Below are 19,775 nucleotides of genomic sequence, written 5' to 3' on the forward strand. Positions count from 1 at the left end.
ATTTTCTATTTTTTAAATTATTTTTATTTATTATTTGATGAGTGAGACGTTTTGAAAACTTGAAATGAACCTTTTGTCCACTACTGTCAACACTAATGCTAATAAAATCAAATCACATCAGTGCAGGAGGAAGCAGAAAGATTGGATTTGGTGTTGATGGACAATGACCACAGATTGTTCAGCCTGAGGCAACTTTCTCCAGCAGAAGCATGACGGCCATGCACACACAGACGGAGCTTCCCTACTTTAACTGAATGGAATAAAATGCTTGTTAATCGGGAGAGAAATGTGAAGGGTATCAGCTGGGGGAGAGCTAGCAGTGTGACCATGACAGAAAAAGTATGAGATAACAAAGGCAAAGTCATAGTCATTTTCAGAGATGGCAAAAGTACTCTACTACTACTACTACTACTAATTCAGTACCTAAGTAAAGTTAATCAGATGATGCACTGCAAGTCACTTCAAGAAGAAATATAAATTAAAAATATTTGAAATGAAACATATAATTTTATCCAGAACCGCACCAGAGTTCAGTAGCGTCAGGGCCCGGTAGCTTTGTAATGTATTTTGGTTGAGTTCGTTTTTTGTCTTGTCTACTTCCTGTTTTATTTTGGTATGTCTTGTCTAACTTCCTCCCCTCCCCTAATGTGTTACACCTGTGCCTCGTTATCACCCAGTGTATATATATGGTGTGCTCTTTTCCTTTTGTGCCAGATCGTCTTGTCAGTTTCCTGTCAGAGTTCCAGCGTTATCGCAGTTTATATGCTTAGTGTTAATGGCCAGTTTTTCCGTAGTGATTTTGGACTTCCTGGTTTCTGACTTTTGGACTGAATTAAACGACTTGAGAACCCTTCATCCCTGAGTCCTGTCTCTGCATTTGAGTCCACTTGGTCTGTGCCTGATAAGTAGATGGAAACAAAGGATCAAATAAAGTAAGGTTTGATTAAAACACATTAAATGCTGTTGGTATGAAATGAGATAACTATATGAGGCTGAAGATGATGTTTCCATTGCTTATTGCCAGCAGACCTCTGAGGCATTCGTGACGGACACCTGGCAACGTGCTTAGCCAAAGGCAGGACTCCGCTATCTGGCTGGCTACCTCTTGTTGTTCACGCCCGAGAGCTTCACCGGACCCTCAGGCAGTGCTTGTTGTCCAGGTAAGTATCCTGGGGCTTCCTCTCCATCGTCAGACACTTGAATCTAACTGGTATAAACAAAACCACACAGATGCCTGAGGCGGGATGGGGGGGGGGGGGGGGGGGGGGGTTTGCTCAATGAACAACCTCACCAGGGTAGCAGGAGGGACACATCTGAGCAGACAAGGGCAGAGGGAGGAGAGAGGATCCATCAATCAGTCGAGCTCACACATTCATAATTATCTTCCTCGCGTCTACGCAGCCTTAAAATTGTTTCCAGATTATTTATTTTCTTTTTTTTGGGGGGGGGGGGGGTAATCTGGCTGTGATGTTTTGAAGAAAAGCTTCAATTTGACTCCTCTACACAGCAATCTACTTCACAGAAGGAGATAAAGTGAGCCAACACCTCATTAATCATGAGGCAAGAGGCAGAGGCCCAGAGGCTCAAGGGAAAAGATGAAGGTTCCCTAACCTTAATTAAATAGTCATTTTAACCCTCACCAAGTTTTATTTGTGCTTAAACCCACTAAACCTTAACTACAGTCATATCACATCATCACACTGACTTCATCTTCCAGCTCTGATTTATTGTTGCTTGTTTTTAAAGCCACAAACAAATGATAGTATGCTGCCAATAGAGGTGTTTCCCACTATAATTTGTCTTTATTTTCCTTCCTTCCTTCCTTCCTTCCTTCTTTCCTTCCTTAATTCCTTCCTTCTGTCTGTCCTTCCTCCCTCTCTCTCTTTATTTCCTTCCTTCCTTCCTTCCTTTCCTTCCTGCCTTCTCTCTTTCCTTCTTTCCTTCCTTGCTCCCTTCCTTTTTTCCTTTCTCCCTCCTTCCTCCTTCTATCTAATGCATCCTTTCCTTCCTTCCTTCATCCCTCCTTTCCTTCCTTTCTCTCTCCTTTCCTTCTTCCTCCCTCCATTCCTTCCTTCATCCCTCCTTTCCTTCATTCCTCCCTCCTTTCCCTCCTTCCTTCCTTCCTCCCTTCCTTCCTTGACTCAAGGACAACAGGAAGTTAAAAGATAAGCACATGTTGGAAAAACTAAAAAAACCTAACCTTTACTTTCAGTTCAAAGATAACACAATAAAGAAACTGTCAACATTCCTTGAGGGATATTTTCAGGAGGAAGATAAAGCTGCTACTCCATACTGACACAAAAAATGGGTGTCATGACTCTGCAGAGAAAGAGACTTGTGTGTGTGTGCGTGTGCGTGTGTGTGTGTGTGGCGGTGTTAACCTCTACCTAACTGGCTTTGACACAGCACTTTTTTTCAGTAACAAGCTGAAGAAGCAACAAGATCATGCTTCCAAAATGTGTTTATTCATCTCAACTCAAAGAAAAAAACTGTCTTTTCTTCTCTCTTTCCTTCCTTCCTTTCCTTCCTCCCTTCCCTCTTTCATCCGTCCTTCTTTACGTCCTTGCTCCCTTCCTCTTTTCCTTTCTCCCTCCTTCTTTCCTTTAATGCATCCTTCCCTTCCTTCTTCCTTCCTTCCTCTCTTCCTTCCTCTCTTCCTTCCTTTCCTTCATCCTTTCCTTCCTCCCTCTCTCCTTTCCTTCCTTCTTCCTCCCTTCTTTCCTTGACTTGAGGACAACAGGAGGGTTAAAAGATAAGCACATGTTGGAAAAACTGAAAAAAATTAACCTTTACTTTCCTTCCTTCTATCTGTCCTTCTTCCCTCCCCCCTTCTCTCTTTCTTTCTTTCCTTCCTTCCTTCCTTCCTTTCCTTCCTCCCTTCCCTCTTCCCCTCTTTATTTTTCCTTTTGTGACTTTCTTCCTTTTTTCCTTCCTTCATCCCTCCTTTCTTTCATTCCTCCCTACTTTCCTTCCTTCTTCCTCAGTAACAAGCTGAAGAAGCAACAACATCATGCTTCCAAAAATGTGTTTATTCATCTCAACTCAAAGAAAGAAGCTGTGTCAAGCATTTTACTATTGTCAGCAGCAGCAGAGTCGACTGTATTAGTGTAATTATTAATGACTCCTTACATTAAGAGCTTATCCCAGTCAGCAGTTTCTACATGTCAAAGAAAAGAATGAATTACTCAGGGCTTTTATCCACTCATTCATATTGACTTACGCTGATACAATACCTATATAATAACTCCTGTGCTGATGACTCAGAGCTGTTTATTCAGTCACGACTCAGGAGTGATCGATGGAGCAGGAAGTTGCTTGATTGGTTTAATTAAATAAGACAGTTAGAGTTACACTTGATTAAAGTTAATTAATATCCAATTTAACTCCAACTATCCACTACTACTGAAATATTCACCCCTCTGTTATAGTTTAACCCTTTATAGAGTAGGGCACTCATTGAAATACTTGGAAATTCAAATATTACATGATTTTTTTTTTTTTTTTTGCTTTTGTGACTTTTTTCTTTTTTTTCATTTCAATGTAGCAAATCAAGCCCAATAAGTTACGATAAATGGTCCCTTACTGGTCTAGGGTAAAACATTTTCCAAAAAATCTGATGGTTCTACAATGGGCTGTACTTATATAGCGCCTTTCTAGTCTTTGCAACCACTCGAAGCACTTCACATTACATGTCATTCACCCATTCACACACATTCATACACTGATGGCAGGGGCTACCACGCAGGGTGCCAACCTGCTCATCAGGGGGAATCTAACCATTCATTCACATTCATACACCGTTGGCACAGCAACGGGAGCAATTTGGGGTTAAGTGTCTTGCCAGGAATTGAACCACCAATCTTCCAATTGGAGGACGACCGCTCTACCTCCTGAGCCACAGCCGCCCTCAGAGAGGCATGGGGAGGCTATTTTGAATGTTTACAGAAGTTACCAAATTGTGTTTGGTACAGCACAGCTGAGTATGAGGGTTGCGCCCATGAAAAATTTGGTAAATCTTCTCTGCCAATGCCAAACAGCTTATTTGGCTGTTTAGGGGAACTTCAAGCTGGTGTTCCACAAAATCAGGGTTGGGTCGTGGGGGCAGCAGCCTAAGTAGAGAAGCCCAGACTTCCTTCTCCCCAGCCACTTCGTCTACCTCTTCCCGGGGGATCCCGAGGCGTTCCCAGGCCAGCCGAGAGACATAGTCTCTCTAGCGCGTCCTGGGTCTTCCCCGGGGTCTCCTACCAGTGGGACGTGACCTGAACTCCAAATAATGCTGCAATTTGATTTTGCAGAACACCAGCTTGAAGTTGCTCTATCGCACGGGCCCAAACCAGATCAGTCAAACATGGCATGCTGATTCTTGGAGCACACACCAACCAACCTGCTTACAGGTACCTGATTGGAACCTGATTGGCAGCACCTGGAGGTACCAGAAGCTCAAAACCAGTAAATAACAACAGCAAAATAAGCTGTTTGGCATTGGCGCAACCCTCATACTCAGCTCTGCTGCTCATCCCACAAATGCATGTCCCTTACAAATATGACACCATTTAAAAGAGAAATAAACAGGCTTTCCAACAATATAAGATTTATTGCCACGAAGCATTATTACAACAAAGAAATACTCTACCAAGCACAAATGTCTTTCCTTTTTGTGCTATGTTTAGTGATTCTCCCAGTAAAGGGTTAACAGCACTAAACTGCACCATCATACAGTAAACCAACCTGCTGCGCTCGGATCAGAAGAGGACCTTTACAAATGCCAAATGTTATTTAAATGATGAATTATTTGCAGGAAGTGGTATGCAGGACATTTCTATGTAAATGGCAATTTTGTAATCTGTTGGTTATAAACAACACATTATCTATTGTATGAATATATACACAACCCATCCACTCACCTTCTGACAGTGACACACACACACACACACACACACACACACACACACACACACACACACACACAGTACAGACTTTCTATCCTGTGCTGTATTGGAGTGACATTTACTTTGTTGCAGAGATAAAAACAGATCAATAGTTGTGACCAATAAAAGGAGTGATAATTAACTATTTTCTCACATTATTAAATTAATTGGGGGAATTTTAGACCGGATTGAACCTTTTCACCAAAGTCCAGCTCATCTCCTGCCGTCATATTCTTAATATGAGATGTGTTTTTTTTCCGTGAAGGTTATAATAGTCAGTATTGTACAGAGAGAGGTTGATTCAGGTCTGCTATGGCTATGGATTTTGGATGCCGATAGTTTCAAATCTGGGCAGTGTCATCTTGAAAATTTCAGGTGCATGCTGGGAAAAATAAAAACATGGATTCTACTTATATGGGCATGAGGCGGAGCCATGGGACGGAGCAGGGGAAAGTTGCTATGGTTGCGAGGGCTGGATCTCGAGGACAATCAACCTGTCAATCAGGACGTAGCCACGCCCTAATGCATACCCTGCTTTATCGTCAAATATAAAATCAGGGAGGCCAAAATGTCCCAAATGAACATCATACTGCATTGAAGAAGGCTTTAAACTAGCGATTGAGACCATAAACACATTTTGAAAACGTTTACTGAGGTTAGAAATCAAGTGAGAAGTTGGTGAATTCTCCATTGACTTGTATAGAGACGGTCGCCCCCTGGTGGCCTTTTGATAGAATGCAGTTCTAAGTTACTTCCGCGTAGGCCTCATTTCAGAGGGGGGACGTTGATATTGTACTGCATTAATGAGGACTGTTTCTAATATTGAATCTATCCTTACATACCATGAAAAGCACATTCAGCGTGTTCATGTTCAATAGATCACAGTAGATCACATCACATGCATAACCTGAATAGGAAGAAGAGGCATTTTAGGGGTGATGGACATCCAGCCTAGATGTAAATGTTTAGACTGATGATAAAGTATTAATGTGCCCTTTTCAGAAATTTTAAAAATGACATGATGAAACAAAATTATCAGGAACGAGATCCAGACATGCAAAAAAAACTACACACACACACATCGACTGTATCAGCATGTTCATATTGAACATATCTACAAAGGGACATCTGCTTGATTTGTGAGCACACTGCAGGGCATTGTATGAGCCATCTCTCTTTTTTTTTTTGCATTGTTTTAGCTCATTTTCCTCTCTGGGAAGCAAATGAGATTATTAATTTGTGATGTAAGAGCTACCTACTGTCATTTACTGTCCACAATCAGATTTGAATACTCACGATGCAAGCCCCGGGATTTAATTTTGGATGACATATCCTCATAATGTAGATCGTAATTGAACTAATGAGACCTTGTGTGCCATTTCGCCATTATTTCTGATGAGAAACATCAGGTCTGCGTTGCTGCGAGGAGAAATACATCTGAGTTGAGACACTCGGCGGCAGTGTGAGCAGTCTTTGTGGGAGTTTGTTGCTAACCCCACGTGAGCTCTGCTGCTTCTATACACCCACATTTTGATCTCAGTGAAGAAACTGAATTATTAACTGTCCCATTGCTACTGGAGATTACATTTCAAATTTACATTGGTTAATTTGTATTTGCGGTATAATACAGATCCTAGTGCCTTATCTCCTTCCTTCCTTCCTTCCTTCCGTCTGTCCTTCCGTCTGTCCTTCCTCCCTTCCCTCTTTCCTCTCTCTTTCTTTCTTTCCTTCCTTCCTTCCTTCCTTCTGTCTGTTCTTCCCCCCCCTCCTTCCTTCCTTCCTTTCCTTCCTCCCTTCCTTGCTCCCTTCCTCTTTTCCTTTCTCCCTCCTTCCTTCTTTCCTCTGTCTAATGCATCATTTCCTTTCTTCCTCCCTTCCTTCCTTCCTTCATCCCTCCTTTCCTCTCTCCTTTCCTTCATCCCTCCTTTCCTCTCTCCTTTCTTCATTCTTCCTCCCTTCCTTCCTTCCTTCATCCCTCCTTTCCTTCCTTCCTTCATCCCTCCTTTCCTCTCTCCTTTCCTTCATTCTTCCTCCCTTCCTTCCTCCTTTCCTTCCTTCCTTCCTTCATCCCTCCTTTCCTCTCTCCTTTCCTTCATTCTTCCTCCCTTCCTCCCTCCTTTCCTTGCATCTTCCTTCCTTCCTTCATCCCTCTTTTCCTTCCTCCTTTCCTTTCCTTTCCTTCCTTCCTTCCTTCCTTCATCCCTCCTTTCCTCTCACCTTTTCTTCATTCTTCCTCCCTTCCTTCCTCCTTTCCTTCCTCCTTTCCTTTCTTCATCCTTCCTTCATCCCTCCTTTCCTCCCTTCCTTCCTCCCTTCCTTCCTTCCTTCCTTCATCCCTCCTTTCCTCTCTCCTTTCCTTCATTCTTCCTCCCTTCCTTCCTCCTTTCCTTCCTCCTTTCCTTTCTTCATCCTTCCTTCATCCCTCCTTTCCTCCCTTCCTTCCTCCCTTCCTTCCTTCCTTCCTTCATCCCTCCTTTCCTCTCTCCTTTCCTCTCTCCTTTCCTTCATTCTTCCTCCCTTCCTTCCTCCTTTCCTTCCTTCTTCCTCCCTTCCTTCCTCCTTTTCTTCCTTCCTCCTTTCCTTTCTTCCCTTCCACCCTTCCTTCTTTCCTCCCTCCCTCCCTCCCTCCCTCCCTCCTTCTCTTTCTTTCCTCTGTCCTTCTTTCCTACCATCCCTCCTTTCCTCTCTCCTTTCCTTCATCCCTTCTTTCCTTGTGAATGAAACAGTGCTGTGGAAAGAAATTAGGGTGGTGAAATATAAATTATATATATATATATTCCCGAGCTTTTAAAAAAGTTTTCAGTTGCATTTTTGAGTGAATGAGCTAAAAAAAAAGACTAAGACAGAGATAGAGAGAGAGAGGTGTGGAAAGACTGACAAGGTATGGATGCTGTTGAGATAGAGGCTGATAAATAAAGTCGGGAGATGATTAAGGATGAAAACAAGAAAGAGATGGTAGTAGTGAGGATGATAAGGATTAGGATAGTGGTTTGGAGAAGATAAGAAGAAGACAGGTAGAATAGAAAAAATAAAAAAAATAAATAAAAAAAGGATCCACACTCATTATAACAGTGGAGGTCTGAGAGACGGCCCTCGCAATAAATTAAACAAACTGACAATATGAGAATCTGGTTGACAGGCTCTCAAGGTGCCTCGGCTAGATTAATGCTATTTATTTTTTATTCCACAGCATTAACTGGGATGACTTGTGTTGGAGATGTCATTTCCCTATATAACTACCTACATCCATAAAAATGATGATTATATAATGACACAAAGATGACATCAAGCCAGTTAAAGATTGAACTGTTTTGTAGGAAGTTTTTTGTAACTTGATTTCAGAGATCGTTAAAAACCTTGAATGCTCCGAGCTACTGGAAAATGACAAATACGTCGTTTGTGACTCGTTACTATGCTCCTCATCTGTGGAACAAACTTCCTGTAGATCTGAGGTCTGCTCAAACTGTCAGCTCTTTTAAATCAGGGCTAAAAACTTTATTGTTTACTGTCACGTTCTCTTAAATTCAATACCTACTTGCTGCTTCTTATTGCTCCTATTTAGTTATATTTTCTTATTTTCACTTTAACCCTCCTGTTGTCCTCAAGTTAAGGAAGGAAGGGAGGTAGAAGGAAGGAAAAGAGGAAGAAGGAAGGAAAGGAGGGAGAGAGGAAGGAAGGGAGGAAAGGAAGAAGGAAGGGAGGTAGAAGGAAGGAAAAGAGGAAGAAGGAAGGAAAAGAGGAAGAAGGAAGGAAAGGAGGAAGAGAGGAAGGAAGGGACGAAAGGAAGAAGGAAGGGAGAAAAGAAAGGAAGGAAGGACGGAGGAAATAAGGAAGAAAAGAAGGTAGGTAGGAGGGAGGGAGGGAGGAAGGAAGGTAAGAGGGGGGGGGAGAAAAGAAAAGAGGAAGGGAGGAAGAAGGAAGGAAAGGAGGGAGGAAGGAATGGAGGAAAGGAAGGAAGGCTCCTTCCTCCTTCCCTCCCTTCCTTCCTTCCTTCTTCCCTCTCATCCATCCTTCTTCCCTCCCTTCCTCCCTTCCTTCTACCTCCGTTCCATCCTTCCTTCCTCCTTTCTTCCCTCTCATCCTTGCTTCTTCCCTCCCTCCCTTCCTTCTACCTCCGTTCCATCCTTCCTTCTTCCTCCCTTCCTTCCTTGACTTGAGGACAACAGGAGGGTTAATACATACTGACGGCAACAATATGTCTAAATTACAAAATAAAAGCACATCAATATAAAGCTTTGCTACAAAGGTAAACTTCAACAGCTGCCATCTCAAGTACAAAACGCTCATCTTTACAAGTTATTTAGTCACTGAGCAGCTTTTTCTTTTCTTTTTTTTTGAAAGAAGTAAACATTTCTGCCAAGATGATGATTCCCTTTGTTCTCGATGCAGACTCGCTTTCTGCAGAAATTAGTATACCTGTCAACATTAAACTATGAAAAAGGAGATTTTCTGTCATATCAGATGACATGGCCCCCACACCTTTATAACCATAGACTACAGATTAATAGAATAAATAGAGAGAGAGAGTGAGTAAAAGTGAGAGAGTGAGTGAGCGAGCGAGCAAGAGAGAGAGTGAGTATTAAAGCCTTCTCTCCTTTGTTGGTTTTTATGTTGTTGGCTCTACACAGCTATGACTCATGTACATAAAATAGTCAGTAACATTGGACACAGTGCAGTTGAGTTCAACAGGTACATCATTGTATTTCATTGTATTTGCAGCATTTTGTGGCTATAAACATTTTTTTTATCACATTACTTAACGCACGCTGTTCCGTCTACGGGACGGGACGGATGTTAGGAGGTAGCCACAAGTTCTTCTGAATGTTTTAAACACCAACCCTTAACCATATATATTCATGCCGTACATTGTTGGAAAGCTTAGATTGTTCTGATTCATTCAAGACCACTCACGACTTATATGGTTGCTCACAGCCGTAATAGTATTAGCGATTAGCTCGGCTAGCCCCTGAGCTAAGTAAGAAAAGCTATAATGCTACATACCTTCAAAGTCTTCCCTTTATCCACAACGATCATCTTATGACACAGGACTTTCTGTACAGCTCGCCAAGTATCCATTCTTGTGAAATATGAAATCCGTTTCCATAAAACCGAAATACTTTCCTCAATATGTCCATGTATTTAGTCCAACACGTAACGTAATAACACAAATAACAAACCATATACGGTCCGTTTACGTCATTTCCTGACATGCACGTCCATCTCAGAGTACACGTGACTAGATGTTTACGACCGTGAGCCTCTCCTGCTTCTGACGACACCACACACAAGCCAATCGGTGTTTAGGATTAGGCAGTACGTGTCTCCAAAGCCAATGAGGACATGTGACCGACAACAATGACGACATGGCTTTGATTGACTGCTGTTCTAGCCTATGGAAATATTCGGTGAAATGAAGTTGATAACCTTTTAGCCAATAGTCAGAGGTTTCCAACGGTGTATGACACTAAGCTATTAAGTTTGGCTGTCCATAAACAAACTCCAAGCGTAACCGGCGTGCGCCCGGTGCGTAAAAGAGTTGAACCATACATCATTACGCACTTGGCATTTTGGTACACGGTTGGTTCCTCTTCGACTTGACATATGACTTATACCAAAATAAACAGATAGATAGATAGATAGATAGATAGATAGATAGATATGGCCAAACAAAAAAATATGGTTATATGTAATAATAATAATAATATTAATAATAATAATAATATGGCGTCAGCTTTTATTAGAGACCAAGATTTTGATTGTAGGCAAAGGGGATGTGAAGTTATAGGTGTTTGACTGCGGTTATACAGCTTTGGTAACCAAGTGTCCATTTGGAGTCTCCAAAAAGGACCTGAGGAAAACGCATGGACATACCTGTTGAAAAATAATTCTGAAAAATTCATCTTTTGGTCTTTTGACTCCAAATTTGGACTGCATGAAGCCAAGACCTGTGGCTGTGGCCTCATTGTGTCTATATCCTGCTGAGAGGTCCCTGAATGTCTGTACATGTCATTGTAAAGGCAAACCTATGGGTGAGTAAACAACCCCATCATTGTAACCTCTGCCACTCTTTGTCAGTAAGTCACAGAATCACACAGACACTTTTACAAGAATCCTGAGAGTGTTTCCTTTCCAATGATACCAGACACATCTCTGAGTCTCAAACTATGTGGGATCTGTGCTGCTCACAACTTGGGCATGTCGTTTAGGCTAACAACATAAAAAACAGGGGCGTGTATTAAGTGGTTAATGGTAACTGGAGTAAAACAGTTATATTACATTTTGATTTGCAATGGGTTAATTAAGTCCAAGTAGTACATTTCCCATCCAGTAAATATGAGTATGAATTTAGTTACTCCACACAATGATGAGATCAATCAACCAAAATGTGGATTTGTTTATGACAGTATTTGTAGTGCAGTTGGTCCTGGCAGGCAGTTAAAGATCAAAACACAGGAGATATAAAGTAAGAGATTTAAACTCGGACATATGGTTCGACTGAAAACTGGGTGCAGAGTCAAAGTTTCTTGGCTGGTGAGTCGAGCTCCTCTTGCCCTCACTGTCTCTGGATGCTGCCATGGAGCTGGACAAGAAGAGGCAGACAGCAGGCTGGAGGAGAAATACAGCGTAGGGAGAGTCGGTTCGTCTGAGTGTGTGTGTGTGTGTGTGTGTGTGTGTGTGTGTGTGTGAGAGGAGAGATGATAACAGCTGAATCAGGGAGAAACTGAGCCAAAAGTGGGAGCCAACCTCACCTAATGAAGCACCATAAATGCAACAGACAACTTCCCTTTCTCTCTTTCTTTCTCCTTTTTTTTATTTTATCTCTTTCTCTGCCAACAGCTGTAAGAAAAAGGCACTTCCTCTCTGTCTCACACACACACACACACACACACACACACACATTTACAAAATTCTATATTCAATAGCTGCCTTTACAGTATCAGCTTTACTGGAGATAATACTATTCCATGGAAACATGCCAGACTGGGGCCTCAAACACACCCACAAAATGCTAATGATCTGTGACTGGCTCTGCAGCTGCATTTGAATAAATCCTTACACAACAATGACACCTGCTGGCCAACTGAGAGCTGATGGATACATTAATTATTATGTGCACTCAAGAGCAGACAATTTAGATTTCCAGCACACGGCCAGGAGATCAAAGAACTTAATAATTCGAGGAAACAATAAGAATAAATGAGGTTTGATAGTATATTAAATTAGGTATTCATCAAGTGCTATAATTAGAGGATATAGAGGACGCATTCGAGTTGCACTGTTTTGGATGACAGCCATAAGTACTAAGAAGTAGAAACACAAACAAGTCATTTTTAATTATTAACAGGGTTATTTTGTGCTCTAGCAATTTTGAATCACCCCTTGATCTTATCTCATCGTGTTTACTACTGCAGCTCCTGGCTAATTAATCTTGAATCCTTTTAGCTTAATTCAGAATGTCTTAAACTGATTTATAATGCCAGACAGACTCTTAAATGGTTGCAAATGGGGAATCTGTGAAGCCCTACAGTGTGTGAATCCTTTAAGATTATGCAAGGCAGATAGTAAGTTAGTTAAGGCGTCTGGAAACTTGGTTTTGAAATAGGAAAAATATGCATTTATGATATTAAAGTTGAATGTCTCATTGAGCACACTGTAAAAAATTTACTGTAAAATTTACAATAATTTACTGGCAATTTTAGTTGCCAGCAATACTGTAAAATGTACAACATGGTGCTGTAATTTATAAATACAGTTTTACTGTATAAATACAGTATTTAATGTGTTTATACAGTAAAACTGTATTTATAAATTACAGCACCATGTTGTACATTTTACAGTATTGCTGGCAACTAAAATTGCCAGTAAATTATTGTAAATTGTATATTTGATATTGTAAAATTACTGTAATATTGCGATACAAAAATGAGGAACCAATCCAAAATAGTCTTTACTTATTTATTAAGTATGGTGCATAATATGTCTTACACAAGTTACAAAAAAGTCTTGTTTTTTCTTAACCAGATCATTTGTTCTGAACTAGATTTTGTTGTCAGATCAACAAAACACTCAATTACTAAAAAACAAAAAAACAAACAAAAAAAAACTATTGTCTAATACACACCTTTTAATGATACTTTAGTGAACATACTGTAAGTTGCTTGATAAGTTACAAAAAGTCTTGTTTTTTCTAAACCAGATTGTTTGTTCTGAACTAGATTTTGCTGTCAGATCAACAAAATACTCAATTACTAAAAAATAATAATTAAAAAAAAAAATCAAACTATTATCTAATCGACACCTTTTAATGATACTTTAGTGAACATACTGTATATTGGTTCATAAGTGTATAATGTAAACACTTTTGCATTTCTGCAAAACATTTAGAAGAGCTGGATCATATTGAGAACCACTGAAAGTCCATAATTTTGCGCATCAGGGTGCAGACATGGGGATTCATCCCTCTTCCTCTCTTCGTAATCTTTGAGTCTTCAGGGTTTATGCCCACAATTCCTCTGTGAAAAGAAATGCCCAAAAACATGCTCTTACTGACAAATGCAGTAGATCCATTCACGGTTACAGGGGAGAATGTTTAGCCTGAAGCCAAAAGCAAATTCACATGACAGTCCATAAGGCCTCTGGAATAAAAACCACCACCATTGAAGACCACTTGAGAAAAAAAATGGGACTTTTTACAATTGCTGAAGAAAATTATCTTGATCAAAATCTGTCTCTGACAAGACACTACGCATACACACACAACAGGTGAGTCACAACATATCCAGATTAACACACAAATGGCTTACAGACACCAAAATCATGTGGCTGCCACAAGCATCTCAGTCCCCTGATATTGAACATAGAAAGCCGAAAGGCAAAGAGAGGCTTTACAAAGTATTAAATACAGCGTTACCAATTGTAGCACTTGTCTTTGGTGGAAAAAAAAATATCTTAAATATTTTTAAATCTTATCAATTTGCTCCCCTTCCTCATTGTTGTCATTGTGAGACTAAATGAATTGTCACAAGATGATATACACTATATTTCCAAAAGTATTTGCTCATCTGCCTTGACTCGCATATGAACTTCAGTCACATCCCATTCTAAATCCATAGGGTTTAATATGACATCGGTCTACCCTTTGCAGCTATAACAGGTTCAACCAGAGAGGGTTAAAGCGGAGCGAGAGGCCCAAACGTTCGACAACTTCCGCGTTCTATTATTGCAAAGGGGAGGGGGGCGAAATCCCCCTTTAAGCAGACCTTCAAAATTCTGTTGTGGACTTCTTCAGCAGAAAGACGTCTGTGACGTAGCGCTAAACACGCACTTTTATGCAGACCGGAACTGTGCCATTTTTGCTTCCATAGAAACGTATTGCGACGCTGTATCTTGATAATAATGAAGGATCTTTGGTTCAACTCTTCTGGGAAGTCTTTCTGTAAGGATTAGGAGTGTGTTTATGGGAATTTTTGACCATTCTTTCAGAAGCGCATTTGTGAGGTCACACACTGTTCCAACATGACTGTGCACCAGTGCACAAAGCAATGTCCACAAAGACATGGATGACAAAAGTTTGGTGTGGATGAACTTGACTGGCCTGCACAGAGTCCTGACCTCAACCCAATAGAACACCTTTGGGATGAATTAGAGCGAAGACTAATAGCCAGTCTCCTCACCCAACATCAGTGTGTGACCTGACAAATATGCTTCCGAAAGAATGGTCAAAAATTCCCATAAACACACTCCTAAACCTTACAGAAAGCCTTCCCAGAAGAGTTGAAGCTGTTATAGCTGCAAAGGTTGGACCGATGTCATATTAAATTAAGAATGGGATGTGACCGAAGCTCATATGTGAGTCAAGGGAGGTGAGCAAATACTTTTGGCAATATAGTGCATTAATAAATGTGGAGAGCACTGTAGTTGATTGAGGATTTGACATACCTTTGAATGAACTCCAAGGTGCATGCAGCCTCCTGTTGGTAAGCGATGTTGAAATTGTAGTAGATGGCAAACAATGCACCCAGACCCTCAGCAAACGGCGTGAGAGATGGCCCAAGGATCACCTCACCCTCTGCTGCCAGCATCCAAGTCTGTGGCATCATTGTATCTCCTTAAAAACAAAACAAACATAAAAAACCCTCACAATTAAATCAGAGAGAAAATGAGAAACACTAAGCCCTGGCACATACTTGATGCATGCGTTTGTGTGTGGCAGCTGAATTGCTACAGCTTGGTTACCTGTTTATGCTGCAGCAACTGCTACTGCTATCCTCATCTGTTAATAAAGTGAACTTGAACCATTGAACCACTTACTACGTTCCTTACAAGTTAAAAAATCGATCATGGAGAACTTGAGCAGCATCTGGAACAAATGTTACACACAGGTAGTGGGCCTGATCTAACCTGGGCACTGAATCACACACATCCAATAAAGCATCAAGTGTGTTGCAGGGCTCAGAAATAAGACACAGCAAATGATATGTATGCAGGACAGAGAGAATGCAACGGTAAGTCTGAGGAGTAAATGATAAGAGTTTGGTAGAGGACTGAGTTGAAATGGCTGCTGAAAATCCTTTCATCAAGATGAACAGAGGGACCGCTGAATGAATACTCCTTCATGTGAACATTAGGACTACATAAAGCAGGATTTGATCTCATTGCTGATGAGTGTGTAGATCAGCAGAGTATGGAAAAGTGATGAGAGTGTAAGAGATAAAGGGAGCATAAGGGACATTACCTTGAATGACCAGTCTTGGCGTGTCCGGTAAGCGCCTTCGCAACTCCACGGAAGGTTCAACCACCTAAAAGAAACAGCAGAGACAAAATACTTCACCGTAAATAAACACCGTAAATTCTTACAAAACTTACCACCATTCACATATATATCAAGTTACTTACATCAACTTCTATCAGAAGCGACGCCCTTTCCTCCTTGAAATGGGCCATAACGAGTTGAAGAATGGCCAGGACCAAACAGTTGCCCTCTTCATACTTTGCCAGGACACCACGCACTTGATCATTTGATGGCTTTTCTTGAAAGAATCTCAGGATCCTCCTTCCTTTCACTTCAAAGCCCTCCATGACTCTGTGGACTAATGGTATGTCAGTGAGCAACTGGAAATGAATGGAGATCCCCTTCAAACAGAACAGGTAAGGCCAAGAGTTCTTCAGGACGGACAATGATGGTGGTGGAATGGCATTTATGTCACAACGTTGCCTGTAATATGTGACCTCCATCAGCTGATGAACCTCTCCCCTATCAGCTCCGGATACTCCTTGAGTAGAATACAGCTGTACTAGTTCCTTCCGTTTTTCTTCTAAAGTATTTTCATTTTCTCCAACAGGAAGCTCCTCTGGCTGCCAACGGACACACCCATACTGGTCAACAGGTCGCCTTGAGTTTGAGGTCATTGATCCAACTGCAGATCTAACACGTTCCTTTCTACGTCGAGCCAATGTGTTGTTTCTATTCACATGTTCAACACGGGTTTTCAGTTGAACAAGTAAAGAGCCATAACCACTGCCGATAGTCATACCATCAGACAGAACATCGGCAAAGCTATCTGGATATTTCTTAACAATGCTCTGAGCTATGATTTGACACTGTGCTCTTGATGGATTGACCTCATGTCTCCTAATGGCATCCACTACCATCCTGACTAGCTGCCTTCGGTCTGCAGGTGAAGGTCTTTTGTTATTGGCGATAGCCAACTTAATTCCAGATGGCATTACTTCCCAAGGAACCTTAAATGTCTCAGCCCAACCATAAGAAGCAGTGGAGGAGGCAGGAGGAGGTGATTGTGAAGAATGTGATGCGATGATCGTACCAGGCATAGGGCTTGATGGTTCGGGAGAACGTTGTTCGAAGGACCGCTGTGGCGTTGAACAACTGGCTTGTTCTAACAGAAATGACAAAGTGGAAGAGTAGTATAAAATAATGAGCAAATAACTGCATAGTAAATACAATGTATTAAGTTTAGTCATTTTCAGCACAGGCCATTATCTAACGCACTGCAGTATTACATTTACTGTAAACGTTATTAGATATTAAAACATGAACGCTATACATAATGAACACACATTTCAGGAAACACAAGAACTGTTTATATCCATTTCATTTAACTGTTTTTTTTCCTTATCATTAAAAGTTCACATACTATATACAAAGTTCTCAAAATCTTTCCAAAGATCTGACTTGATCTTACAATATCTTGAACGCACCAATACCTTGGCTCAAATTATGAGTGTTTGAACAACAACAACAACAACAACAACAACAACAACAACAATCAAATACCTTCACATGCCCATGCTTTCAGCAGTCTTCGACACTGAATGGGTCTCAAAAATCTCTCTAGGTCGGCCTCTTGTACAAGAGGGAAATCAGATTCCCTATCAACTCCTATGTCTTGGAGTCCACCAATCAAGTCGTTCAGGGTGTGATCAGGAAGATCAGGCAAGATAGATGTGATGGCCCGTTTGAGTTCCTCTGAAGACATGACCTACAAAGATGGAAATGAGTGGTGTAATGCAATCACTGATAACCCACAGATGTTATACTCCTGGAGAGGATAATAGTCTAGCAGTTCCTCTTGGTACACACAGACAACTACTGGCTTCTCACCGGTCATGAAATACAATCCCATATCTACCAGCTGCATGGCAAGATGTTTTTCACAAATGAAATAAACTAGTGTGTTCTGGTGAACAAGAACTAATTTAATTCTGCCTATCTGCAAGCCTTCATCATCGTTGGCCAGGAGAACTAGCATGCCTTTTTTATACTTGGTTCCTTTCAATGTGATTTCAGTTGCCGCTAAAGTATTCATTGGCTGAAAATCAAAACGAGCAACTGAGTCCATGATCAAGTCATTATAGTCATCAGCATGAAAGTCTGTACCCTTTTCCACTTGCACACAGAGCTGAAATAGATTTCCAGCACTTAAGTACGCCTGGAAAAGCTGGTGTCTTTCAGCAAGTGTCGAACATAGGTTCTTAAAATTGTGCAGTTTTCTGGCACACTGTTTAAAATAAGTGTGCTTGCTCTCAAATCGCAAAGTCCAAAGACGAATGAGAGGTCCGAATTGTGTGATGAGGTAGGGGTAATGGGCCAAGTAATGATGCTTGGGCTTGAGATTGTCAGCAGGGAAAGTCGCACTCCTACAGTGAATGTACTCATCGATGAGTACACTCAGATATCCCACCTGGTCTGCCAGTATTGCTGGCGAACAGATCAACTCAACAATTTTTCTGAGGAGTAAAACAAGCTGCCATACAGCAGACTCTGAATTCTTAATTTTGTCTCCAATAATAACTGGCAAAAGTCTTAAGAGACACCAGTTCTGGACGGCATGTCCACAAATCTTTTCACCACCTAAATGAATCTCAGCTGGTTTGTTGGCAGCATCATTTCCTGAATATGGAAATTGTTTTATGCGACGATTGAGCTCATTCAATGTGAAGCATTTTTCTTGGTTTACCAAGGCATCAAAGCACAGCTTCAAATCATAGGCCACAATACCCTCAAAGAGATCGTGGCCAAGGCAGGGTGGCAAGCCAGGTTGACAGACATGAAATGAGCTGAGCTTATTGAATGGAGAGTTCAATTTGACTCCAAGTACTGAATTACTACCACTGTCTGCCAGTTCCTGGATACAGTTTTGATATGACTGCACAGATCGAATTATGCTAGATTGTAAGGGTGTCGTCTGGAATGTGGCTCTGTCAATAAGGCAGTACCTGCAGAAATGTTCACTGCGGCTGAAGTTCTCCAAAAAACCACCAATGGCATGTGATCCTAGGTTGTCACCTGCAATGGAACACAAAGAACCTCTCAAAGTTTTGTCATTGACAACAACACCATTCTCTTCAAGATCTTTGAGATCATCAATCAGCGTTCTGAAAACTTCAGCTGCTCCGAAGTACTTGAAATGTTGTTCGTTACATAAGAGAACTAGTTGCATGTGGTCTATGTTGGACCTATTGTAAGGCAAAATATCAGACAATGTAAGATAAACTGCAAGCAACTTATGTTTCTTTTTAGCTGAGCCCAACGGATTTACAACCTCAAAAGAATCCTGGTAGAGGATCAAGCCCAGAGCTGATGGGTCAGTTTGAAATAAAGGATTCCTGCTAAAACTCTTACCATCCCTTACATCTTCAAACAAATCATTGTCAGGTTTAAGTGAATGCATCTCCTCATACTGATCCCTCATTGACTGGCATTTAAAGAGAGCACTGATGGTGCGCTTAATTGGTACATATTGGCAGAAACATTCCTTTCCTGACACAACCCCTAAAAGAAGGGGCACTGGCTCAACGTAGTGAAAATCAGACTTGAAAACAGTCTTTCTTCTCTGGGCTGTGTTAAGAACTCCTCTATTGCAAACTGTGAACAAATCCTCCCTAGTCAGTTCATCAATGACATTGTTAATCCTTGACTCTGGTAAGTCAAGTAAAGCAAGCTTTTCGCGGAGCTTGGCAAAGAAATAGAATTGACCCATATCATGGATATTCTGAAATTCCTCAACAATGATCTGAATTGTGGACTCTGGTAATAACAATTTGGCTTGTAGTTTCAGATAGAAAAGGGTCAAGTTCCTCATGAACAGTGATTCATCAACAGTTTCAGGAGGATCTTGCTCCAAGCCTACATCCTCTAAACTCTCACTTTCAGGCACAACATCAGAAATTGCAATTCCACTGGTCGGAGCAGGCTCAATCAGATGGGCTACAGAGCACTTTCTGTGTTTTCGTGATACATGTGATGCGAATGTTGATTTTACTTTAAAGGTTTTGTTACAATCAAAAGGACAGCGGATCTCTAGTCCTGATTGAATATGGGTTTTC

The 19,775-nt window shown here is 41.1% G+C and overlaps 1 protein-coding gene across 1 annotated transcript; it reads right to left on the reverse strand.

The window, feature by feature from the left end:
- Nucleotides 1–12,890: 12,890 nt before the first annotated feature.
- On the reverse strand, nucleotides 12,891–17,425 carry LOC128379763 (uncharacterized). Its single transcript, XM_053339396.1, has 5 exons — nucleotides 17,224–17,425; nucleotides 15,825–16,825; nucleotides 15,664–15,727; nucleotides 14,868–15,036; nucleotides 12,891–13,441 (listed from the first exon to the last, which is right to left on the reverse strand). Exons 1-5 carry the CDS (start codon nucleotides 17,423–17,425, stop codon nucleotides 13,324–13,326), a joined length of 1,554 nt encoding a protein of 517 aa, XP_053195371.1. The 3' UTR covers nucleotides 12,891–13,323.
- Nucleotides 17,426–19,775: the final 2,350 nt, after the last annotated feature.

Source organism: Scomber japonicus, chromosome 2, assembly GCF_027409825.1.
Source record: "Scomber japonicus isolate fScoJap1 chromosome 2, fScoJap1.pri, whole genome shotgun sequence".
Lineage (NCBI taxonomy): Eukaryota > Metazoa > Chordata > Actinopteri > Scombriformes > Scombridae > Scomber > Scomber japonicus.